Source organism: Geotrypetes seraphini, chromosome 5 (genome assembly GCF_902459505.1).
Source record: "Geotrypetes seraphini chromosome 5, aGeoSer1.1, whole genome shotgun sequence".
In the NCBI taxonomy this organism is placed as follows: Eukaryota; Metazoa; Chordata; class Amphibia; order Gymnophiona; family Dermophiidae; genus Geotrypetes; species Geotrypetes seraphini.
This window is the reverse complement of record NC_047088.1, coordinates 265,649,039-265,676,231: the sequence shown is the minus strand read 5'-3', so window position 1 is coordinate 265,676,231 and position 27,193 is coordinate 265,649,039. Positions and strand designations below refer to the sequence as shown.

Here is a 27,193-nt window from a genome sequence, read left to right as displayed (position 1 = left end):
TTTGACAAGGTACCCCATGAACGCCTACTACGAAAACTGAAGAATTATGGGGTGGAAGGAGACGTTCATAGATGGATCAAAAATTGGTTGGCAGGTAGGAAACAAAGGGTAGGAGTGAAGGACCACTACTCTAACTGGAGGGGGGTCACGAGTGGTGTTCCGCAGGGGTCGGTACCTGGATCGCTGCTGTTCAATATATTTATAAACGATCTAGAAACAGGGACGAAGTGCGAAGTAATAAAATTTGCAGTTGACACCAAACTATTTAGTGGAGTTAGAACTAAAGGGGACTGTGAGGATTTACAAAGGGACTTGAACAAAATAGAAGAGTGGGCGACAAGATGGCAGATGAAGTTTAATGTAGAGAAATGTAAAGTCTTGCATGTAGGGAAAAGAAACCCAAAGTACAACTATACGATGGGAGGGCTGGTAATGGGTGAAAGTACTCAAGAAAAGGACTTTGGGGTATTAGTGGACAAGACAATGAAGCCATTGGCACAGTGCACAGCGACCTCTAAGAAGGCGAATAGAATGATAGGTATCATTAAGAAAGGTATTACAACCAGAATGAAAGAGGTCATCCTGCCGTTGTATCGGACGATGGTGCGCCCACATCTGGAGTACTGCGTTCAACATTGGTCGCCGTACCTTAAGAAAGATATGGCGATACTCGAGAGGGTTCAGAAAAAAGCAACGCAATTGATAAGAGGTATGGAAAACCTTTCATATGCTGAAAGATGCTCAGAGGGGACATGATAGAGACTTACAAGATCATGAAGGGCATAGAGAAAGTGGAGAGGGACAGATTCTTCAAAATTTCAGAAACTACAAGAATGAGAGGGCATTCGGAAAAATTAAGAGGGAAAAGATTCAGAACCAATGCTAGGAAGTTCTTTACCCAAAGGGTGATGGATGCCTGGAATTCATTGCCACACTATATTAGAAAAGAAAAAGATTTTATTTCTTTTAAAAAACTTCTAAAAACTTTTTTATTTAATGATGCTTTTAACAATTAAATTCTGAGACACGTTAACTTACTCTAGAATTCAATATGTATCCCTTCCCCTCGTTCTTTCCTTTTTTATGTTTTTTTCATACCTGAGAGAATTGTAACTTTTCCCCTCCTATTACATCATGTCTGTCCCTAATCCATTTGTAAGATGAAATTTGTTAAGTGTTATAATTATGTCAGTTTTTTTACTTTTGTTTAAAAGCTGTTTGTCCGCTAAACTGTTGTTTTTATAATGCTGTTCATCGCTTAGAAAGTTTGTATAGGCGATTCATCAAATGGTAATAAACTTGAAACTTGATGTGATAGGACAGAGTACAGTATCAGGGTTCAAGAAGGAATTGGATGAATTCCTGAAGAAAAAAGGGATAGACATGTCCTGGACCTGATGGGCCGCCGCGTGAGCGGACTGCTGGGCAGGATGGACCCCTTGTCTGACCCAGCAGAGGCACTGCTTATGTTCAGAATAATGCACCAAGAAATTCAGTAGCCCTGCTGGAGCTCCCAAATTTTGTTGCCAGTCAGAGGTGTGATGTCACTTCCTTCCCCCTCACTTTGAACCTTTTCTAATTCTTCTTATCTTTTCTGAGATATAGCAACCAGAATTGGATATAGTATTGAAGGTGAGGTCACACCATGGAGTGATACATTATCATTTTCTTGCTCTTATTTTATCATACCTTTCTTAGTAATTCTGCACTTCCTGTTTGCTCATTTGGATGATGGAAGTGTTGAATGATATTTTTGGCAGAAATACACTGAAACACATTGAAAGTTAAGTATTTGTATATTTGGCTAAATAAAAATTTGTGGGCACTTGTGGTGTTGGCGTTTTTTTTAGCTCCATGATGGCAAAAAACTTTTCTTTAAGCAGATGACAATGCTTTGATACTGCTTTACAAGCAAGGTTTGACTGAAATCTTTTCTCTACCTTTTGATAATATTTTCTATTTCTGCCTCCACTTGTGGGTTGTTGTTTTTGTATTTTGTTTTTTAATGATAATTGATTGCTGTTTAAGATCTTCCCATTCAGCCTCTGATTATCTACACTGGCATAAATTTTTTTAAAAATGTTTTTATTTCAAAATTTATATAAAAAGGCAATGTGTGCACTGGCAGTGATGCTTAGTTTGCTTGATAATGGAAATTGTAGACTAAAACTACAGACACCTGCAGTGTAGTACAATGTAAGGTAATAACACGCCTTTCTTCCCTTTGGAGGTAAGGTCAGTGCTGGGCAGACTTCTATGGTCTGTGTCCCTAATATGGCAAACAGGACAGATCTCCAAACTTTGCCTCAAACTCAAATCCTGCAAGTGCTTCCTAGATCCTTTCCCATCCTACCTCTACGAAAACATCCCTGCGCAGGCCATCTCTTCCCTTACTGACCTTATAAATAAAGCCTTACTATCGGGCCTGTTCACCACAGAAATGGGGCACATTGCCTTATCCCCTCTTCTGAAAAAAGCCGATCTAGACCCCTCCTTACCATCGAACTACCGCCCCATAGCTAACATCCCTCTTTTAACAAAACTTCTAGAGACCATAGTCGCTATTCAGCTCTCCAACACTTCCAATACGGATTTAGACCCAATTTCAGCACCGAGTCCCTCCTAGTTTCCTTAATTTCAAAGGTGCAACAACTACACGCTCGAAACAAATTTGCCGTTCTTCTACAGTTCGATCTCTCCACGGCTTTCGACGTAGTGCACCTTGACATACTAATCTACCAACTTTCTGAGATAGGAATAGACTCCTTTGTCCTAAAGTGGTTCTCTAACTTCCTTCGCGCTCGCTCCTACACTGTCAACGCAAACGGCTCCAAATCTGCTTCGTGGACACCTTCTTGTGGTGTCCCACAGGGTTCTCCCCTATCTCCTATTCTCTTCAACATGTATATGACCTCCCTGAAGCTCCTCAAACTATCCCCCCTTGAAACACTATACACATATGCAGACGATATCCTTATCCTCCTCGAAACAGATCAGAATCTTACAAACCTCCAAGAGAACATCACTTCATGCATAATGAGACTTCATGCCTGGTCCCTCTCTGTACAGATGAAATTAAATGAATCAAAAACAAAATTACTCTGGCTCGGCCCAAAATTAGTTCACCTGCCCACCCTCTTCACACTACCCAAAGGCCCTGCTCTGCACCTTGGTTTCTCAAGCAAGGTCCTTGGCATCACTATCGATTCCTCCCTCTCCTTCAGCGATCACCTGAATTTCCTGGCAAAATCATGTTTTTTCAGCCTCCACATGCTGAGGAGAGTTAGATCCTATTTTCACCAAAAACATTTCACCGTCCTTGTACAATCCATCATCCTATCCAAACTCAATTACTGTAATGCCATTTATTTATGCCTAACAAAAAAAAGTCTTCGCAGACTCCAGCTTATCCAGAATACTGCAGCCAAACTGATTTTTGCTAAACGCAAATTTGATCACATCTCCCCACTACTTACCAATCTTCACTGGCTCCCAGTACTTTCCAGAATTCATTTCAAATGCTCCTGCCTGGCGTTCAAGATCATTCACGGCATCCTTCCGCCCCTAATCCCCCTATCCTTCCTCGCCCTGACGCCTGCTACCACCAGATCAACCTACAGACATAAACTATCCTTCCCCTCTCTACATGGCATCCTCCACGCAGGAAAACTGGGAAGATCCCTCCTCTCCAAAATCACGGACCTTTGGAACGATCTCACTATCCCGCTGCGGAACCTGGGCTCCCTCCAACTATTCCGAAAACAACTGAAAACCTGGCTTTTCTCTAACATATAACATCTCTTCCTCTGTTTCATCCCCTCTTTATATATCCCCTTGTAAATCTTTCCCCTCTCTCTTCCTATATTTTTAGCTTTGTAAACCGTGTCGAGCTCCACTCCCATGGAGATGATGCGGTATATAAACTTAAGGTTTAATTTAGTTTAGTTTAGGACAAACTTTTATGATCTATTTCCCGAATGGGTTGGCTTTGATGGCAATTCCAGTAAGTAAGGCCCATGCTAGACAGAATTCTGCAGTCTATTCTCAAAAATAGCAAAGACAGATCAAGATCAATATGCTTATTTTAGATGGCATTTACATTCACATCATATGGTTTATTTGGGGAAAGGAGGAGGCATCTTGAGGTTGATGGTGAGTATAAAATATAAGCAATGTTAGACTGTTGGTTTCATCAAGTATTGAACATGAGTACCGTATATAGTCAAAAATAAATTGAGGTAACCTTTTTTTCCCCCCAAAAAAGGACAAAAAAGTTAGTTGAATATAAACCAAGGGGTGGGAGCTGTTTAATATTCAAGTGCCTTGCCCTGCCCAGCTCTGCACCCTGTTCTCCCTCCCGCCTCCCCCACGTAGCTTAAGTATCCCTGATGGTCCAGCAGTGAATCACAGCAGGAGCAACCTTCCTTTGCTCCTGCCTATGCAGAGCTGCTAGTAGCCAATTAGCTAGGGTTCTGCACGAACAGGAGCTAAAGAAGGTCGCTCCTGCCGTGATTCACTGCTGGACCACGAGAGATACTTAAGGTACGCGGGGGAGTTGGGAGGGAGATAAAAATAATCAGAATCAGGCTGGGACAGGAGGTGGGAGAGATCCTTCCTGTCCCGGCCACCGCTGAACCACCAAGTCTCATGGCAGGCCCACAAACAAGTTCAGGAGGGGGGCAGGTCAGCACTGATCCGAATATACATTGAGACCCCCATTTTTTTGGGCCCAAAACTCTCGGTTTATATTCGAGTATATACGGTAGGCCTCTGCTGCAAAAAAAAACAAAAACGTTCTTAACAGTTCTAGTGTTCTTGTTGAGTCTTTATCTGCCATTGTTTAATATGTTTCCCCATCTTTCTAAACTCTTATGTATTTTGTTATTAATTTCTATTTTGCAATTTTAATAAACCACCTTTTTTTTAAAAAATTCTTTATTCGTTTTAAAAATCTTTCATCAAGTGTACAATATTCATAATCAACACAATGAAACAAGGCACTTGTATATCTTATATTATATTCTAAGCATATAAATGTAACCCTCTCCCCACCTTCCCTCAAAACCCTTCATTCATGTAACGAAACCTATCTTTGTATCCCTCCCCCTCCTATTATTATATGATGTCTGACTAATAGGAAAATGACATTTAATCATGACATAAAGACGCTAATGGCTCCCATATTTTAATAAAATTATTATAATTTCCATTTTGTGTCGCTATTGATCTTTCCATTCTATATATGTGGCATAATGAATTCCACCAAAAATTAAAGTTTAACCTAGTATGATCTTTCCAGTTATTAGTAATATGTTGGATGGCAACTCCAGTCATGATCATTAAAAGTTTATTATTACTTGATGTTATCTGACTCTTTTTTCTCATGGACATTCCAAATATCACAGTATCATAAGATAACGATACATGGTTTTCCAATAAACAATTTATTTGATCCCAGATTGAGTTCCAAAAGGCTAAGATATGGGGACAGTAGAATAAAAGATGATCCAAAGTCCCTACCTCCGACTTACAATGCCAGCATCTATTGGACAAGGTACTATTTAACTTTTGTAATCTAACTGGGGTCCAAAAAGCTCTATGTAACAAAAAAAAAAACAAGTTTGTCTCATAGACGCTGACATTGTACATCTCATTCTCCAAGACCAAATTTGTGGCCATTGAGATGCTGAAATCTGATGTTTAATCCACCTTTGAAAGATGATCAATCAAACAGTAAGATTAAATTAAGTAAAAACATTATTCCAATACTAGATAGCAGAAAGAAAAGATTTTTATGAGACTCAAAAGTGGCATGGGCCAAGATGAGCTTTATTCCTTTCCAAATATTATCTTACTGGGTAGTTATTTGAGCCATTCATCCCTTCCTTAGGTCCTCTGTTCTCTTCATGAATAAAAATCTCATCTATGATGAGCAGCTTTCTTGGAGTACCAGATTGTTAAGAACATAAGAATAGCCTTACTGGGTCAGACCAATGGTCCATCAAGCCCAGTAGCCCATTCTCACAGTGGCCAATCTAGGTCACTAGTACCTGGCCAAAACCCAAGGAGTAGCAACATTCCATGCTACCGATCAAGGGCAAGCAGTGGCTTCCCTCATGTCTTTCTCAATAACAGACTATGGACTTTTCCTCCAGGAACTTGTCCAAACCTTTCTTAAAACCAGCTACGCTATCCGCTCTTATCACAACCTCTGGCAATGCGTTCAAGAGCTTAACTATTCTCTGAGTGAAAAAAATTTCCTCCTATTGGTTTTAAAAGTATTTCCCTGTAACTTCGAGTGTCTCCTAGTCTTTGTAATTTTTGACAGAATGAAAAATCAATCCACCTGTACCGTTCTATTCCACTCAGGATTTTGTAGACTTCAATCATATCTCTCCTTAGCCATCTCTTTTCCAAGCTGAAGAGCCCTAACCGTTTTAGTCTTTCTTCATATGAGAGGAGTTCCATCCCCTTTATCATCCTGGTCGCTCTTCTTTGAACCTTTTCTAGCACCACTATATCTTTCTTGAGATAAGGAGACCAGAATTGAATGCAATACTCCATTTGAGGACACACCATGGAGGGATACAGAGGCATTATAATATTCTTAGCCTTGTTAACCATCCCTTCTTTAGCACTCTCCAGACCGGTAGAGGTTAATCTTTACAAGTGGGTATATATCCCAATCATGACCAGCAGGTGGAGACTGAAAACAAAACTGTAGACTAGTACATAAGGGATACCTTCCCCTATTCCTATCAGTCTTCTTTCAGTTTCCAGCAGGTGTTGAGTGAGCCTGTTCCCTTGGTATGGCTGTTGGAATTTGTTTAGAGGTTTCTAGTCACTCTTTTTGGCCGGATTGAGCTTGGGTGGGCCCTGTTTGGGTGTCCGTCCGACCTCAGTGGTGTGAAACCCGGCGGATCTCGAGCGGGTTCCCTCCCCCATTTCCTCCACCTCCCCACATTTTTTTTAGAGGAGCCTCAGCAGTAAGCCTTGCCCCCTAAATCAAGCAAGGCATACTGCTTTGAGAACCTGTGGAGTCTGTTCTGTTACAAAAAAAAAAAAATATCCTGAGGTAGTGCCGGTCTGAAGGGTTGTTTTCCTTTAAATTTACTGTATTTTACTGTATTTTTGCACTAACCTGCACTTTAAATCTAGCTAGGTCGCGTATGGAGCAATGAGCACTTCTTAGGTGAAAAAGTGCTCATTGTGCTTCAGATGCGAGGCACTCGCGGCCTGCCTGTGCAAACAGTGTTCGGGCTGGTGCGGTGGAGGAGCTCTGTCGGCAGTGGCTGCAGGCGCCCAGAGCTCCCTACCAATAGTGCCTTGCGAGTCGGCAGGGAGCAGTGGGGAGGCCCGGTCTTTTTCCACTGCCCACAGAGCCCACTGCCCTTGACCGCCGATGGTAAGGGTACAAAGGATTTCCTCTCATCTGATTTTTTTAACAGCTGATCCTGGATTGCCTGCTTTAGTGGCTGGGACTGTTCAGGCTTCCCAGCCGCTACAGGCCCAGGAGGGGTTGTTTTTGGCAGGAACTTTGCCATTTTCTCAGTCTGGCCCCTCCATTTTGTCTGCAACCTCAGATGACCTTCCCCCTGTATTGGAAAAACAGGGGCAGGTTTCTGCTGGGTCCCCTGCTATGGCAGGGAGTCCCTTGGGACCCCCGGGTTTTTTTTCCCTTGATTTGATTTTTTTTTTTCTTTGTGCAGAGGCTATTTTCAGGTGTCTGGGGGATCCCATGTGCACCTAGGGGGTTTCTGGGGTGGGGAGGGTTTCCTCTGCACCCCCTGTGGATTTACCTCCCTCTTCTCCTTTGGCGTCCCCTCGTCCAAGCACCCATGGGTGGCTTGGGATGAGGATTTGTGGTCTGAGCAGCGTGTTGGCCTGGATGAGGACCTGGACCCTTTTGAGGATTTCCAGGATCCTCTCAAGGGGATGACCGCTGGCGGCGGATTGTCGGGTTTCCTGCCTTCCGGCAAAGAGGTGTCCGTGGTGCGCCTTTTTTAGAGGGATGAGCTACCAGACCTGATTCAGCAGGTCTCCTCGGTGCTGCGTTTTGAAGAGGTGCCACCTTGAACCCTCTGCCTAGGGCGATCCATACTGTTTCCCACTCTTTTCTTATGCATCAGGATATTCGGGATATTATACTGGTGCAGTGGAATACGCCGGAGGCGCTGTTTTGGTTGGCGCACGCCGTGTCTCGTTTGTATCCCATCCCGGAAGGGGATCGGGTTACTTTAAAGTCACCAATGATGGACGTGGTGGTCTCAGCGATTTCTAAGCAGCATACTGTGCCTGTTGAGGACGGTTTTGCCTTACGGGACTCTAAGGAGCGTAAGTTGTAGACCATTCTTAAGCAGAATTTTGAGGTCTCTGCATTAGGGGTCCAGGCAGCTATTTGGGGGGAGGGATGGTGGCTCATACCGTGTTTCAGTGGGCTGAGCGTGTCCTGGATCTTGAGTCTGATGACTGGTCCTTGGTGGATCAGGAGGTGGCAAAGATTGAAATTGCTGCCTCGTTCCTCTCAGATGCTCTTTATGACTTGGTGCGGACCTTGGCTAAGTCTATGGCCTTTGGAGTGGCCACACGACGTACCTTGTGGCTTCGTGCTTGGTCGTCAGATGCTGCATCCAAAACTAAGCTTATTAATTTCCCTTTCAGGGGTCTGTTTTGTTTGGAGAGGACTTAGATAAGATGGTTCAGACGGGCTCTAAGGTGCCCCACCTGCTGAGGACTGTGCCCTCCCGGCGTCTTGGAGTGGCACTGCCCGTGGGCATCTGCGGGAGTTTCGCAAGTACCACCCTGGTTGTTGGGCTGCTTCTTTCCCGGCTTCGGGGTTTTTCTGAGGTCAGTTTTATCAGCACATGCAGTCTTTTCGGGGGGCCTGGGATTCCCTCCGCCGGTTTCCCCGCTGCCCGTCCTGCACAATGACTTGTTGCCGGCACCCCCTTTAGTTCCGGTGGGTGCCCAGCTGCGTAACGTTTTTCCTCAATGGGCCAAGATCACGTCCAAACAGTGGGTCCTGGACGTGGTACGGAATGGTTATGCTCTGGAGTTTGCCCGCTCTCTGCCAGATCATTTCCTAGCCTCTCCGTGTCAGGTGTCATGGAAGACGCAGGCCTTTTTCCAGTCCCTTCAGTGCTTGCTAGATCTCGAAGCATTTGTTCCAGTGCCCCCTCAGGAGTGCGGCACCAGCAGATACTCGATTTACTTTGTGGTGCCCAATAAGGAGGGAACCTTTCGGCCCATCCTGGATTTGAAAGGGGTCAGCAGGGCTCTCAAAATTCCCTCTTTTCGCATGGAAACACTGCAGTCTGTCATTCTGGTGGTTCAGCCGGGGGAGTTCCTGACTTCTCTCGATCTGACAGAGGCCTACTTGCATGTTCCTATTCGTGTCTCCCATCAGCGCTTCCTTCGCTTTGCGATCTTGGGTCAGCACTTTCAGTTCTATGCACTTCCCTTGGTCTGGCCACGGCTCCCCAGATGTTCACCAAGGTGATGGTGGTCGGAGGGCATTCTGGTGCACCCCTACCTGGACGACTGGTTGATTCGGGTGAAATCATTACAGGAGAGCACCCGGGTTACGGCTCAGGTGGTGGAGTTTCTCCAGCCACTGGGATGGGTGGTCAACCTTGCCAAGAGTCAGCTGGTCCTATCTCAGCGTCTTGAGTACCTTGGGGTTCTGTTCGACACCTTCTTTTGGAAAGTCTTCCTTCCGGAGGCCCGGGTAAGCAAATTGCAATCTCGGATTCGCCTGCTTTTGGCGTCACGGTGTCCTCGGGCATAGGATTTCCTCTAAGTCTTGGGGTCGATGGCGGCGTCCCTGGACATAGTGAGGTGGGCACGGGCCCACATGCGTCCTCTTCAGTATGCTCTGCTACGGAGGTGGTCGCCCCAGAGGCACAGTTTGGATATCCGTGTTCCTCTGCGAGGCTTGGCACGCTGCAGTCTTCGTTGGTGGCTCCAGACCTCTCATCTTGTTCAGGGGATGAGTCTGGATCTAGCACAGTGGACAATGCTTATCATGGATGCCAGTCTCCTTGGTTGGAGAGCTCAGTGTCTAGGTCACTCAGCTCAAGGCACCTGGTCCACAGAGGAGGTGTCCTGGTCGATCAATGCCTTGGAGACCAGTGCCGTCCATCTGGCGCTGTTAGCCTTCCACTCCTTTTTGATGGGCAAGTCAGTCAGAGTTCTGTCGGACAATGCCATGGCGGTGGCTTACATCAGTCATCAGATGGGGCACCAAGAGCACTTGGGTGACGCAAGAGGCAACTCGGCTCATGCTCTGGGCAGAGTCGCATCTCCAGGACATCTCGGCCTCTCACATAGCCGGGGTGGAGAATGTTCAGGCGGACTTCCTCAGTCGTCACACATTAGAACCCGGATAGTGGTGTCTCAGCCCCGTGGCCTTTCAGTTGATAGTGCAGGCTTGGGGGTCAGCTCCTGATGGCCCTGATGGCCACGAGTGGCAACGCCAAACTGCCCCACTTCTATAGTCGTTGCAGGGACGGTCAGGCCGAGGGCTGGATGCTCTGGTTCAACCATGGCCAACGAAGGGCCTGTTGTATGTGTTTCCTCCATGGCCATTAGTGGGCAGATTTCTTCTCTGCATCATTCGCCATCCGGGTCTTCTGGCTCCGGATTGGCCTCGACGTCCATGGTGCGCGGATCTGGTGAGGCATCTGATGGCAAATCCTCTTCCTCTGCCTCTCTTGGACGACCTTCTGACGCAGGGTCCCATTCCTATGTTCAGTCTAACTCCCTTCTGTCTTATGGCTTGGCTCTTGAAAGGGCCACCTAGGTAAGAAGGGGTATTCCGATAAGGTGATCTCTACTCTCTTGCCCCCTCATTGCCTTCCAGCCTTTGTCTTTTGTTCTCCCTCCCATGCCCCGAGTTTGTGCCTCCTCCCCATCACTGCCTTCCAGCCTTTGTCCTCCCTGCCGCGCCGAAAATTGCCTTTCTCCCTCCCTTCCTCCCTGCTGCGCTGAAGCCTGCCTACCCTCTGCAGATTCCTCCTCCTGTGGCCCCGGTTTGCTGCTGCACCGCAACTCAAGGAAGGGAAGGGCCAGCATGTCACCAGCCCACAAGCCTTCTCCGGACGTCAGAACTGACATCGGAAGAAGGCTTGTGGGCCAGCGACGTGCAATCACTGCACGCTGGCCCTTCCCTTACCGGAGTTGCAGCGCAGTGGCAACCAGCAGGGAGCAGCGGTGGTGAGCAGGGATTAGGAGCAGCGGCGGGGGCAGGCAGAAGCCAGCCCACGTATCCCCAACGAGTGGGACATTGTAAAAATGTAGAACGGGGTGGATGGGGGTGTTTTAAAAAAGTTACCTTTGCTTCATAAGACGCACCAAAATTGGGTGGAAAAAAGTGCGCTTATAAAGCGAAAAATACGGTAACCATGTCTGATTTGGTTTCCATATTCATTGTCTGAGAAAGTGTTATACATTCATGTGCATGTACTTAGCGCTTCACAGGTTTCACATGTCTGTCTTGTATTTTTCAGACAATCTTGGTAGCAAATACCTTTCCCTGACCAGGAATCCCCATGACTGATGAACGCTTTTGTAAAGGGTTGTGGTGGGCTGACTGAACATTTAGGTCAGCTTAAGAGAAGGAAGCTTCTTGCCATGCCTTCTCTAAAAACACAGCCAGCATGATGCAAGCTTGTTAGTCTTAAACGTGCAGGCTCCTTTACCAATAGTTCATCTTGATTGCTTCTCCCTGATGACAGGTATTCATCCTCCACTAAGACCCTCAACAACAAGTTTATGCATCTGACCAACTACAGTGTGAACAAAAAGAACACAGAATATGAATCCAACGCCGATGAAACAGCATGCCAAGGCCATAAATGGTGAGGATTTGCAGTAGAGGGCATAAATAGCGACACTGAGGGGGAAATTCTAGAAACGGCTCCTAAACGTTTAGGTACCAGTCAGGCACCCTACCTGCGCCTAAGTTAATTGGCAAATGTCGTTTAAAACAGCAAAGTTAAAGTGCTTACTGGGGTCTACATAAGTATAAATAGTCAAACTGTAAACAAGGTTACCTGTGTACTTAAAGAATACAGGTGGGGGTGTGAGGGAAGAGTGCCGGTGTAATGACTAATGATGGGTTGGGAACATTTACAGAGCTAATAATGATCTCAACGGTAGTATTGCATGGATATAAACTGCTACCTTATTGCTGCTGCTTTCCTGACATCATGGTTGTAGCGGCATTTGTTTAGAAGTCCATGAGGTAGGCTGCTAGACTGCCAGTAGGAAAGCAGGGTCTTATTCCAGATCATCTGGAACTACTTCTGTATGTGAGGAGGGGTAGGGTTACCTGACTTCTGGAAAAACCCAGGCATGTCCTCTCTTTAGAGGACATGACTGGGTTTTGGAAAGCCCTGCCACATCTGGAGGGCCTCTGAGCATGAACGGATGATGTCACACACATCCGCATATGCTCAGAGGCCCTCTAGACCTGGCAGAAAAGAAGAGACAAGACTGTGTGGGGGGGGGGAGTGGTGTTTAGGGCGGGGCTGGAGGGGGAACAGGGGTGGGGCCTTGCATCGCAGATTTTACCACTTCAAATACGGTAACCCTAAGGAGGGGGATTCCTGTGTTCCCTGAATGTACAGTAAGTGCAGAGATTTAGCAGGCAGGCCTCTGATGTCATGGCAACAGTGAAGCTGTGTGGACTCCTCCCACTGCCAGGGGCAGAGAGCTACTATTGGCTCTTTTAAAAGAGTGAAAGTTTGGGGGGGTTTTCTGCCTGATAAACAGTGTAGAGAAAAGCGCAGAGAGGCAGTTGGGGCAGGGAGGAGGGAGAAAGAGCCATAGTTTGGTGGGAGCTGGCAGAGAATTTCTCTAAGCAACTGGCTAATTCTGTGCATTTAGCTCAGGGGATAAGGGTCCCAGAACCCTGAATGTACTGCTAAAGGGGGAATTTCTAGTTCTCCTTTTGACTCTCCTAACCTGCCTCCTGTGCACATAACCAGCCACAGGGTACCATAGGAGATAAGATAGATGACAGGAGCCTATGGGAGACTTTTACAGGTTGTGACACCTATTCCTACATTTTGCTGACGTTGCTGAAGTCACGGGCTTGTGTAAACTGGTTTCAGTTCAGATGCTGAGATGCAAATGTGTGGCATGTGAATGTGTGGATTTCTTGCTGTAAAGTTTCTCAAGGACACCAACCAGTGTTGGAAAGACAGCTTTTTAACAGTGCTGAAGGAAAAATGCCAGTCAGCAGAACACTCCTTCTGGGAACCTAAGAACTGATAAAGTGATGCCAGGCTAATGCACTCGGCACTGATGTACCCGTGTGAAGAATGGAAACTTCAAGAAGAAAAAAGTTCTAGAAGCTATGCCTGTCCAGAGCCCCTCAAGGAAGAATGGAGGCGTAAACTAGGAGAAGGCAGTTGGTTTTATCCAATAGGGTGGTACATAATAGCCAGGGGAAGGTCTTGCAAGACAAAGATACTTTCTGTATAAAACCCCCATGCTGTGGCAGAGTTTCTTTAGAGAGACTGTGCTATACTTACAGAAAAAAATGCTGGCACTGTTCGTATGAGGGTTTTCTCTCTCTATTGTATATGTCCAAACTGATTTATTTCTGATTTGACAAATGCTGCTATAACACTAATTACTAGAATAAAAAGTTATTTGCTTTGGAATATATAATGTAATCTTGTGGATTTTTATTTTTATTTTTGGGATGTTTTTTCTCCTTCACGACAGACCCCCAGTGAGGAATAGTAAGCAGCCTTTTACTTCAGAGACCAGGGGCTACATGTAGATCCCATGACATCCAGTTTTTCAAGCAAATAGTTTAAGTAAGAACATAAGAATAGCCTCACTGGGTCCATCAAACCCAGTAGCCCATCCACAAGGTAGCCAATTCAGGTCACCAGTACCTGGCCAAAACCCAAAGAGTAGCAGCATTTCAGGGAGTGCTGTAAACGCAGAGCTTCTCTGTTAAACAGATGAAATCCACACAGCTTCCAGAGCTTCCTCCAAAGTGTTACTGATTGTGAACCTTTACCTTAGTCCTCATAGGTTTTCCAGAGGGGAGGAGCAAGTTAAGAATTTATGCAAATTGTTGCTCAGTCTTGCACTTAAATAAACCAGCAGTTGCTACTTCAGTGCTCAGTGAGGGGGCTTCAGTGGTGAAAGTCCATTCCAGCTCTCTCAGAAATGTAAGAACTGCTGATTTTATGTATGCAGCCTTCTTAAGGACTTTTGTAGATCAACAGTGGTATTTAAACCCGACTAAATCAAGCATGATATCTTGCTTCCAGCAGTGCTTATTCCAGGTTAAAAGTATCTGGCAGGATCCTCCCCAAATTCCAAACTGCTTAACACAAATTCTGTATCACCTGATAGACCGGTATATTTCCTTTACAGATGAGTATTATACCTCACTGCTACCAGCAGGTGGAGACTGAGATCAAACTTGTATATCAGTATAGCTTCCCCTCTACTAATCCAGTCTTCCTCAGTCTCCGGTAGCAGGTGGTAAGGCTTTTTTGACTCCCCTCTTAGCACTGTTGGAACTTTGTTTTTGGATTCCTGGTTCCCCTTTTGTGCCAGATAGAGCTTGGTCGGATCCTGATTTGGGGTCCGTCCGACCTCGGGGATATTAAACCCGGTGGGTCTCGTGCTGGGTCCCTCCCCCACCTTCCTCCACCTCCCCATGTTTTTGTAGAGGTGCCTCAGCTGGCAGCCTGGCTCCCTGGCTGGTCAGCCCTCCAGCTTTGAGAGCCGTGGATTCTCTTCTGTAAAAAAAAAAAAAAAAAAAGCAAAACCCAAAAAATCCTCAAGTGTGCCAGTCTAAAGGGCTCATTTTCCTTTATAACTGCCTTTTTATTGTATTTTCTCAACTACCTGGCACTTTTCTTGTAGCTAGGGCGGTTTTCAGCACAATGAGCACTTTTCAAGGGAAAAAGTGCTCATTGTGCTCCAGACGTGAGATACTCGTGGCTGGCCTGTGCAAGCGTTGTGCAGGCCGGAGTGGTGGGGTAGCCTTGTCCCCGCCGCATATACCTTGTGAGTCGGCTTCGGATCACGGGAAAGCCCGGGCTTCCCTGACTCCCAGGCGGAGGGTTCCCCAGCTGCCGATGGTCAGGAAGAAAATGATTCCCTTTCCGCCAGAACGGCTGGGGATTCCCTTTTCACTTCGGTCGGTTCCTCGGCCTCAGCATCAGGAAAGTCCCAGGCTTTTCAGACGCGGCAGGCCACAAGAGCTCCAGTTTTGGCAATTTTGGGTCTAATTTTGGCGAGAACCTCCTCCTTCATTTCAGTTACCTCAGGTGACCTTCCCCCTGTTCTGGAACTACAGGGGCAAGGTATGGCAGGGTCCCTTGCTGGGGCACGGAGTCCCTTGGGGCCGCCGGGGGTCTTTCCCCCTAAATTTATGTTAGCACTTTGTAAAGCTTATGTGCTGGCGGCAGGAGGTCCCATGTCCACTCCGGGAGTCTCGAGGGGGGTTACCCTCAATGTCTTCCCCGGTACAAAAACAAAGGTGCTCCAATTCCGGGGCACCGACTTCGCACGCATGGGGGATTTCGTTCATCAGACGCTGCAGGACCATGCAGGGACCAGCAATGTGGAAACTATGTGGTCGTACCTGAAATCATCCATACACGAAGCAACTAATCGCTACATAAAATCAGTAGATAAACGACAAAGAAACAACAAACCCCAATGGTTCACTGAAGAGATCTCGCACCTCATTAAGGAAAAGAAAAAAGCATTTCTTTCCTACAAACGTACGCAGAGAAGAGAAACTAAAGTAGAATATAAGACCAGATCTGCAACGGTCAAAACAGCAGTTAGGGAGGCCAAACTTCGAGTGGAAGAAACTCTGGCAAAGAACATTAAAAAAGGGGACAAATCCTTCTTTAGGTATATCAGTGATAGGAAAAGGAATACAGACGGTATAGTACGCTTTAGACAACCGGACGGGAACTACACGGTGGCGGATTCAGAAAAAGCAGAACTACTAAATGAATATTTCTGCTCAGTCTTCACCTGCGAAGCACCGGGACACGGACCACAGTTGATGATAAAACAAGACGTGGATGACCCGTTTCAGAATTTTGAGTTCACACCTGGGGACGTTTACAACGAACTGGCAAGGCTAAAGGTAAACAAGGCCATGGGACCAGACAATTTACACCCAAGAGTGCTCAGAGAATTGAGAGACGTTCTGGCGGAACCGTTGGCAGTGCTCTTCAATCTCTCACTAAGTACGGGGAAAGTTCCGTTAGATTGGAAAACAGCCAACGTCGTTCCTCTACATAAAAAGGGTTGCAAGGCTGAGGCTGCAAACTATAGACCGGTAAGCCTCACCTCAATAGTGTGTAAACTCATGGAAACACTAATTAAGTATAAATTAGATACGATCCTGAACGAGGGAAATCTCCGGGATCCCAGCCAACATGGATTCACCAAGGGTAGGTCATGCCAGTCAAATCTAATCAACTTCTTTGACTGGGTAACAAGAAGACTGGACTCAGGAGAGTCCTTGGACGTCGTGTACCTGGACTTCAGCAAAGCGTTCGACAGCGTCCCACACCGCAGGCTGCTGAACAAGATGAAATCGATGGGATTAGGAGAGACTCTAACTGCATGGGTTAAAGATTGGCTTAATGGCAGACTTCAGAGGGTGGTAGTTAACGGTACCCTCTCTAAAATGTCGGAGGTGACTAGCGGAGTGCCACAGGGTTCGGTCCTGGGCCCACTCCTCTTCAACATATTCATTGGGGATCTGACTCAAGGGCTTCAAGGCAAAGTAACCTTATTCGCTGATGACGCCAAACTATGCAATATAGTAAACGGCCATAATCTACATGATGCTATGGAGCAAGACCTGCGTACTTTAGAAAGTTGGTCCTTGATGTGGCAGCTGGGCTTTAACGCCAAGAAATGTAAGGTCATGCATCTCGGTAACGGAAATCCTTGCAGAACTTACACCCTGAATGGAGAAACTTTAACCAGGACTACGGCAGAACGAGACTTAGGAGTAATCATCAGTGCTGACATGAAAGCAGCCACTCAAGTGGAGAAGGCTTCATCTAAAGCACGGCAGATGATAGGTTGTATCAAGAGAAGCTTCGTCAACAGGAAACCTGAAGTCATGATGCCATTGTACAGAGCCATGGTGAGACCTCATCTGGAGTACTGTGTGCAATTCTGGAGGCCACATTACCGTAAGGATGTGCTCAGAATTGAGTCGGTTCAGCGGATGGCCACCAGGATGGTCTCGGGGCTAAAGGGTCTCCCGTACGAAGAAAGACTGAGCAAATTGCAGCTCTACACTCTTGAAGAGCGTAGGGAGAGGGGAGACATGATTGAGACATTTAAGTACATCACGGGACGGGTCGAGGTGGAAGAGGATATCTTTCTTCTCAGGGGACCCTCGACCACAAGAGGACATCCGCTCAAACTCAGGGGAGGGAAGTTTCGTGGAGACGCCAGGAAGTACTTCTTCACGGAGAGAGTGATTGAGCATTGGAACAAGCTTCCAGTGCAGGTGGTCGAGGCACGCAGCATCCCAGACTTCAAGAACAAATGGGATACCCATGTGGGATCCCTACGAGGTCATGCCAAGGGATAGGGTCACTAGGACTTGAATGAGCGGGTCAGTAGAGTGACAGTATAATTACAATTATACTTAAGGGGTCAGAAGACTTAAGAGGGTGGGTAAATAGTGTGGGCAGACTTGATGGGCTATATGGCCCTTATCTGCCGTCATCTTTCTATGTTTCTATTTTTCTATGACCCCACACAGCGGCAGTTTTGCCCCCCTCTACTCCTCTCTCTTGGGATGATATTTTTTACCCAGAGGAGCAAGATGTAATTGATGAAGACCTGGACCCTTGGGGAGAATTCCAGGATCCTCTTGGGGAGTCGGATTCTGCCAGCGAGGGATTCGAGCACCTCCCAGCTGATGAAGATGTGTCTTGGCGCACATTTTTCATAAGTTAATTCTGCAGGTCTCCTTGGTTTTGCACTTTGCGGATACCGTGTCGGAGCCCCCGCGTACGGTGGACCCCTTGCTTAAGGGGATCCACTTTGCTTCCCGCTCTTTTCCTATGCATCAGGGTATTCGGGATATTATGCTCGCTCAGTGGTAGGTGCCGGAAGCCCCTTTTCGTTTTGCGCGCTCCATGGCCTGCCTGTATCCCATTCTTGAAGGGGATAGGGACACTTTGAAGTCACCCGTAGTGGACGCAATGGTCTCAACCATTTCTAAGAGGCATACCGTGCCTGTTGAGGGCGGTGCTGCCTTGAAGGACCCGGAGGAGCGTAAATTGGAGTTCCTCCTTAAACAGAGTTTTGATTTCTGACATTTTTGGACAATAGAGATATTCCACCTGGAACATCCCAGTTCCCCTCATCGGTATGGCAGACCACTAACACGCAGTACATATTTCAGTTTGTGAAGACCATGGGCTCTTTAGATATGTTTACTGCATTACAAGTAGATCTACATTGGACAGCTAAGGATTGGTTCTCCTACACTCAGATGTCTTCTTATGTGAGGTCTATACCTTGGAACAATCTTACTGACCAACGACGGGAGTCTCTTTCGGAGGCGTTAAGTTTGTCTGCTCAGACCCAGATCCCATTGTGGTTTCATCATAGGTCCTTTCAAGAGAGCCTGGGGGAGCTTCCTTATGACTTCTACGCGGCCAAATGATCTGGGGATCTAAATTGTGTGATTACTGGTCCCATACTCAAGAAATGCCTTCACTGGACAGCACACATTACGCCGCAGTTGACACTAATTGAAATGAACTATAAATTTTTGCTCCATCTATACATATCTCCGGCGTATTTTATTTATTTATTCATTTATTTAGCCCATCCTCCCAAAGGAGCTCAGAACGGGTTACAAAGGTACATTCACAGTATAGAAGGACAAAATTATTGAAAGACATTTTTGGCAGACAAAGCTTAGGAGAATTTGTGGTATTCGTAGAAGATATTACATGGCATAGTATAGATTTAGGACAACATTCACTGTACTAACAGAACAGAACATAATTGTACTAAAGTTTTAATGTTGTAAGCGAGTACATGATTTGGTGGTCGGCAGTGAGTAGCGTTGTGTCATTATGGAGTTCGTGAGTAGCGTTGGACATTTAGGAGCTTGTGAGTAGCGTTGGACATTAAGGAGCTGGATTTGTGAAGAGGAAGGTTTTCACGGCCTTCCTGAAGTTCCATAGATTGTCTAGTGATCTAATAGATGTGGGGATGATGTGCCAGAATCCGAGTATAAACTGTGAATAAGAGCATTTGTAGGCTGATTCAGTTTTGAGTGAATGACCAGGTGGTAGTGTGAGCCATCTCTCTGAGATCTCAGTGATCTGTTTGGGATGTAAATTTGTAGTTTTGATGTCATGTAGTTCGGTGTCAGCTTATGGAAGGTCTTGAAGGCTAGGACTAAGGCTTTAAAGATGCAACGTTTTTGGATAGGTAACCAATGCAGTGATTTTAGTGCTGGGGTAACATGGTCTTGGAAGCTTAGGTTTTTCAGGAGACCAATGGCTGCATTTTGTACACCTTGGAGGCGGGAGAGGGTTTTTGTGAGTAAGCCCACTAGTAATGCGTTGCAATAGTCTAAGCGGGATAATACAAACGTATGTAATAGTTGGGCAAAATCTGTTTCTGAAAAGTAAGGACAGATGCATTTCAGTTGACGGAGGTAGTAGAAGGATGAAGATACTACATTTGATACGTGATTTGAGAGTGATAGATTTGAGTCCAGGATCACTCCTAGGCTGCGGACTTTATCTTTAGCTGTAAGTGTGTCATTGACAGTAAATCTGAGAATTGGAACTTGCTAAAGCAAGAAGTTACCAAAATTGAATTGAGTGCTTCTTATCTCTCATATGCATGTATGACCTCTTGCGAGCTTCTGCCAAGTCTTTGGCCTTAGGAGTGGCAGCACGCCGTACCTTGTGGCTTTGCGCTTGGTCAGCGGATTCAGCGTCCAAAGCTAAGTTGAAGTTCCCTTTTAAAGGATCTTTCTTGTTTGGTGAGGACCTGGACAGGTTGGTATATACTCACACTGATTCCAAAGTGCTCTGTTTGCCTGAGGATAGGCCTAGGCCGCTGGCTTGAAATGGCGCTGCTCGTGGGCGTGGGAGTGCTTTCCGCCGCTTCCACCCTGGTAGAGAGGCTGCCTCTTTTCCATCTTCTGGGTTCTTTAGAGGCAGATTCTTCCAGCGCATGCAGTCCTTTCTTGGGGCCCGCTGGGGTGCAGGTAACGCCCCTGCCGGGTCCCCTGCTGCCTATCCTGCCCAGTGACACCTTGCCGGTACCCGTCTTGGTTCTGGTGGGCGAACGGCTGTGAGAATTTTATCCAAAGTGGGCAGACATCATCTGATCAATGGGTTCTGGAAGTCATCCGGGATGGCTATGCTCTGGAGTTCGCCCGGTCCTTGCCAGACCATTTTCTCGCTTCTCCCTCGCAGGTGGCGTGGAAGCAAGCAGGCCTTTCATCAGACCCTTCAAAGACTGTTGGATCTCTGTGCGGTGGTTCCAGTTCCCCCTAGGAGTGGGGCACAGGTTAGTACTTGATTTATTTTGTGGTGCCAAAGAAAGAAGGGACCTTTCGACCCATCCTAGATTTGAAGGGGGTCAACAGGGCTCTTCATGTGCCTTCCTTCCGCATGGAAACTCTGCGGTCTGCGATTCTGGCGGTTCAGCAAGGGGAGTTTCTGACCTCTTTAGATCTGACCGAGGCCTACTTACACATTTCTATTTGGACCTCCCTTCATCGCTTCCTGTGCTTCTCTATCTTGGTACAACACTATCAGTTTTGTGCACTTCTCTTTGATCTGGCCACGGCTCCGCGGACGTTCACCAAGGTGATGGTAGTCGTTGTGGCGGCGTTGCAAAAAGAGGGCATTCTTGTTCATCCCTACCTGGACAACTGGTTGATTCGAGCCAAGTCGTTCCAGCAGAGCACTCGGGTCACGGCTCGGGTGGTGGAGTTTCTGCAGTTGCTGGGATGGGTAGTCAACCTTGCCAAGAGCCGGTTGTCTCCATCTCAGCACCTGGAATATCTAGGGTTCCTGTTCGACACCTCTTTGGGAAAGGTTTTCCTTCCGGAGGCCCAGGTAAGCAAATTGCAATCTCAGATTTGCCTGCTTATGGCTTCCCGGTGTTCTCGGGTGCAGGATTTCCTCCAAGTCTTGGGGTCGATGGCGGCCTCCCTCGATGTAGTGAGGTGGTTGCGGGCCCACATGCGTCCTCTTCAGTATGCTTTTCTTCAAAGGTGGTCGCCTCAGAAGCACAGTCTGGATCACCCTGTTCCACTTCCGGGCCTAATTCGGGGCAGTCTTCGTTGGTAGCTCCAGACCCCCCATCTTGGGGCGAGTCTGGACCAGACCGCTCCATCTTAATAAGGCCACATCTTAATAACTCCAATTATAAAAAACACAAAAGAACCACCCAACATCCCGTCTTAAGTACAGACCTATCGCCAGCATCCCGCTAGTCACCAAAATAACAGAAGGGGCGGTAAATGCCGAACTCACCACATATCTGGACAAATTCGACATCTTACACGACAACCAATCGGGCTTTCGTTCTGGCCATAGCACTGAAACCATCATAGCCTCTCTACTCGATCACCTGCACTCACTCTTCAGCCAGGGTTCCAGCGCCCTAATCTTGCAACTTGACCTAAGCAGTGCTTTCGACCTAGTCGACCACACTATTCTCCTGGACTGCCTTGCACACATCGGCATCTCCGGCCAGGTTCTCAACTGGTTCCACGGGTTCCTAAGAAATAGATCTTACAGGGTGATCAAGAACGACACTTTCTCCCACAGCTGGGACAATTCCTGTGGGGTTCCCCAGGGCTCACCCCTATTCCCCACCCTGTTCAACGTCTATCTCGTCTCCCTGGGAAACCTCCTGCAAAGCTTCAAGCTCAAATTCTTCATTTATGCAGATGACATCACAATAGTCATCTCGCTAACCAGTTTCACACTAGAGCTGCTTAACTCTATATCACACATACTCAGGCAGATAGAACTCTGGATGTTATCCTATAAATTAAAACTAAACTCTGACAAAACTAAATTCTTCCTGGCCACCCCCAACGACAAAATCAAAGAAACCTCAATTCAAGTGAATGAATCGGACTTCCCCCTAGAACAAACCCTAAAAATACTGGGAGTCACCTTGGACAAACACCTATCCCTTGAGAAACACACTGATCTTACCGTCAGGAAATGCTTCTCGGTGCTCTGGAAACTCCGCACCATAAAAAAATACTTTGATGACAACTCATTCCACCTGTTAGTACAATCCTCCATTCTCAGCATCCTGGATTACTGTAACATCATTTATCTAGGCTCCATGAAGAAAACTACCAGGAGACTAAAACTGATTCAGAACACCGCTGTCCGCCTTATATTTTGTCAAAGAATTTTCTTATTTTTCGCAGGTTGCGCAGCCAGCACTCAAAATCCTGGGAGTAACAATAGACAGGAGATGCACAATGCAGACTCATACTAACAAAACCATCCAAAAAGCCTTCTACACCATGCGCAACCTGCGAAAAATAAGAAAATTCTTTGACAAAATTCAATACAGGATCTTAGTCCAATCACTTGTACTAGGACTTGTAGACTACTGCAACAGCCTTTATCTACCCTGCCCCGCTTACATGACCAAACAATTACAGACAGTACAGAACACAGCACTCAGACTTATCTACTCGCTAGGAAAATACGATCACATCACTAATGCCTATCTCGACTCACACTGGCTACCGATACAAGCAAGAACTCAATTCAAACTATACTGTTTATTATTCAAAGCACTAAACGGAACAGCACCTCTCTACCTAAACAGCCGCCTAACCCGAAACCTCTCAACTAGAGTAAGGAGAACCCAGACTCCATTCACCTACCCCTCACTCAAAGGCACAAAACGCAAAAAGCTATATGACAACCTACTTGCTACACAGGCCGCAAAAATTGACCCCACCATATCCAAGCTGCTGACCACAACTACGGACTACAAAGCGTTTCGAAAAGATATAAAAACCATACTATTCAAAAAACACATCCCAATATTATAATCTACCATCATCTTCTCTCCCTTCATAACCTACTGCAACTCACAACCAACTGCAACTTCGTCCCCATAGGCAACATCTAATCTAGCTGCATCGGGCGTAAAGCCAATTCATATCTAGAAACACAGTCTCCCCAAATACCGAAAAAATCAGATATAGCAACCTAGGAACAGACGATTTTTGGTAACATAAGATTATGCGTTGTAATATTATGTAAATTAACATAAGGTTATGCGTTGTAATATAACATAAGGTTATGCTTTGTAATATCATGTAATGTAAGTTATGCAATGTACTGGAATAATAAGGTAAAATAACATAAAATAACTCTACGTAAAGTCTTGTAAAGTTATGTAAGATAAATTATGTAAGATAAATTATGTAAACTTAATGCAAATTATGCAAGCACGGTAAGGATAATGTAAAGTAACACAAAGTAACTCCACGTAAAGTTATGTAAAGTTATGTACGTAAAGTTATGTAAAGTTATGTACGAAAAGTTAAGTAAAGTTAGGTTTGCAAAGTTTGTAAAGTTATACAAATAATTGTATTGTCATCGCCTGGAAATGTCCAGCCATCTTCTAATGTAATCCGCTTAGAACCGCAAGGCACAAGCGGAATAGAAATCACTAATGTAATGTAATGTAATGTAATATTTGGCTTAAACAAAAGGGAACACATCACCCCTTTCTACCATAAACTGCACTGGCTGCCATTTGAATCCAGAGTCATTTTCAAGTTCGCATGCCTCTGCTACAAAATTGTATTTGGTCTATCCCCAAGCTACCTCAACCCTCACATCAAGCTAAATCACAACAATAAGAACTCTCGCAGAATTCATCTGTTCGCCTTCCCCTCCCTAAAAGTATGTTGTCTCAAAAGGTTCCTTGACAAAACCTTCTCCTTCCAGGCAGCTAAACTAAACTCATGGCTAGCCCAAATAGTACTCGACGCCCCCACCTACTTTGACTTCAGAAAAAAACTCAAAACACTTATTCCACGGACAGAACCCCTAACACACCCCTCCCCTCTTCAACTCCCATCAATACTCGTGAACCCCCTCCATCCCTCTTATCGTACCCTCCAAATCTATTAACTTCCTAGTGTACATTCTTGTATATTCCTGTATATTCCTGTACATTCTTGTATATGCCTTGTACATTCTTTGTATATTCCTTATCCCTATCAATTTAAATAACCTCTACATTCCTAAAATGTTAATTCCAATGATCTCATAGTTTGTAATCTTAATTAATTGCTGTGAACCGCCTAGAACTCTCCGGGTATGGCGGTATACAAAATAAAGTTGTTATTATTATTATTATTATCAAGGGGTGAGTCTGGACCAGCTGCAGTGGACGGTGTTGCTCACGGATGCCAGTCTTCTCGGTTGGGGAGCTCAGTGTCTAGGTCACTTAGCTCAGGTCACCTGGTCCACGGAAGAGGTTTCTTGGAGACCACAGCCATCTGTCTGGCGTTGCTAGCCTTCCAGTCCTTTCTGATGGGCAAGTCAGTCAGGGTTCTGTCAGACAATGCCACGGCGGTGGCCTATGTCAATCATCAGGGGGGCACCAGAAGCACTTTGATGGCACAGGAAGCGACTCTGCTCATGGTCTGGGTGGAGTCACACCTTAAAGAAATATCAGCATCCCACATAGCCGGAGTGAAGAATGTTCAAGCAGACTTCCTAATGTTCAAGCGGACGTGCTAGATTCCGGAGAGTGGTGTCTAAGCCGGGTGGTCTTTCAGTTGGTAGTGCAGTCTTGGGGTCAGCCCCTCATGGACCTGATGGCCACAAGTGTTAACGCCAAAACACGCTGTTTCTTCAGTTGTTGAAGAGATGGTCAGGCTGAGGGCCTGGATGCTGTGGGTCAACCATGGCCAACGGAGGGGCTATTGTATGTGCTCCCTCCATGGCCATTAGTGGGCAGAGTTCTTCTATGCATAATTTGCCATCTGGGCCTCATGGTTCTGGTGGCTCTGGATTGGCCTCGACAACCGTGGTATGTGGATCTGGTGAGGTGTCTGGTGGCGGATCCTCTTCCTCTGCCTCTCTTGGACGACCTTCTAACTCAGGGTTCCATTCCAATGTTTGATCTGAGTCCTTTTTGTCTTAAGGCTTGGCTCTTGAAAGGGGTCGCCTAGGTAAGAAGGGGTATTCAGATAAAGTGATCTAAACTCTCTTAGGGTCATTGAGGCTTTCCACCTCTCGAGCTTATGTGAGGGTTTGGCATGTCTTTGAGGAGTGGTGTGATCTTTCTTCGTGCTTTCCTGCCTAACATCTTAGAGTTCTTGCAGGATGGCCTGGATAGGGGACTGGCTTGGTCTTCTCCGGGTTCATCTTGTCAGCCTTTTGGGGGTTAGTGAAAGGTCAGTGTTTGACTGCCATTCCTGATGTGATTCGCTTCTTGTGGATGGCCAAGTTGCTTAAGCCTCCTGTGCGGCCCTCTGTTCCTTCTTGGGATCTGAATCTGGTTATGTCAGTTCTAGTGCGCCCTTCTTTTGAACTGTTGGGCGACTGCTCTTTGAAGGACCTTATTCTTAAAGCGGTCTTCTTGGTGGTTCAGGCTTTCTTTTGTAGGGCTTCCTTCTTGGAGTTTTCTAGGTAGCAGGTTGTCTTGAGGCCTGTTCCTTCTTTTCTGCTAAAAGTAGTGTCTCCTTCTTATGTCAATAAATCTGTAGTCCTCCTTCTGTTGGGTAGTCGGGAGGGCTCTTCTGAACAAAGACAGCTGAGCAAATTGGATGTCAGTCGAGTCCTTCACTCTTTGTCCTTCTAGCGGGTCTTCGTAAGGGGATGGTGCTTCTAAGGCTACTATTGCGCGCTGGATCAAGGAGGCTATTGCTTCCGCTTATCTTCTGAAGAAAAAGCCTGTTCCAGAATTTCTCAAGGTTCATTCCACTAGGGGTCAGGCAGCTTCTTGGGCTGAGAACATAAGCAGTGCCTCCGCTGGGTCAGATCAGAGGTCCATCACGCCCAGCAGTCCGCTCACGCGGCAGCCCATCAAGTCCAGGACCTGTATAGTAATCCTCTATCCATACCCTTATATCTCCTTTTCCTTCAGGAAATTATCTAATCTCTTTTTGAACCCCAATACCGTACTCTGTCCTATCACACCCTCTGGAAGCGCATTCCAGGCATTCACCACCCTTTGGGTGAAGAAGAACTTCCTAGCATTGGTTCTGAATCTGTCCCCTCTTAATTTTTCCGAATGCCCTCTTGTTCTTGTAGTTTTCAAAAGTTTAAAGAATCTGTCCCTCTCCACTTTCTCTATGCCCTTCATGATCTTGTAAGTCTCTATCATGTCCCCTCTAAGCCTCCGCTTTTCCAGGGAAAAGAGCCCCAGTTTCTCCAGTCTTTCAGCTTATGAAAGGTTTTCCGTACCCTTTATCAATCGTGTCACTCTTTTCTGAACCCTCTCGAGTATCGCCATATCCTTCTTAAGGTATGGCGACCAATACTGGACGCAGTACTCTAGGTGCGGGCGCACCATCGCCCAATACAACGGCAGGATAACTTCTTTTGTTCTGGTTGAACCTGGAAGATGTACTGAGCCAAATCAATAAATTAAAGAACAGTAAATCACCTGGACCCCAGAGTACTCAAAGAATGCAAACATGAAATTGCTGATTTTTGCAGTTGCCCGGGTCTTACCTTAACCTGGGGACTGCCTGTATTTGTATTCAGCTGAATAATCATTTTTGTTCATATTGGGCTAAATAGAAAATATTCTATTTAGTACAATTCTAGAAGGCACAGCTAATAGTACTACTATTCATCCTAGTGCAAGGTGTCCAGTAATCCTGAACGCTAGGGTTAGGCAACTGAACCTGCAAGTTGCTTACAGAATATCCACTCATCTTTCAAGTCTGCCTCCTTCTGCCCCTCAGTTTTCCTTCTGCAAGCAAGTTGCTCAGATGTGTTTCTGATCTGCTGTGCAGCTTTATTATTGTCAGGCTTTTTCCTTTCGTTTAACTTTGAGGCTAGATGCCCAGAGGTTTCTTCTTGTTAGGATCTGTCTGAGAGAAGACACAGATTTGTGCAGCAGAAGTCTACTGCTGGCAGGATCAGCCCTCAAGGACACTTGTCTAGTC

General features: G+C 46.1%; 1 protein-coding gene across 1 annotated transcript in view; it reads left to right on the top strand.

Moving 5' to 3' along the window:
* TTLL4 (tubulin tyrosine ligase like 4) overlaps positions 1 to 27,193 on the top strand; it is a 316,761-nt gene that overhangs the window by 190,846 nt on the left and 98,722 nt on the right. The window contains 1 exon segment of the mRNA XM_033945516.1: positions 11,736 to 11,858. Within this exon segment, the coding sequence (XP_033801407.1) occupies positions 11,736 to 11,858 (123 nt within the window).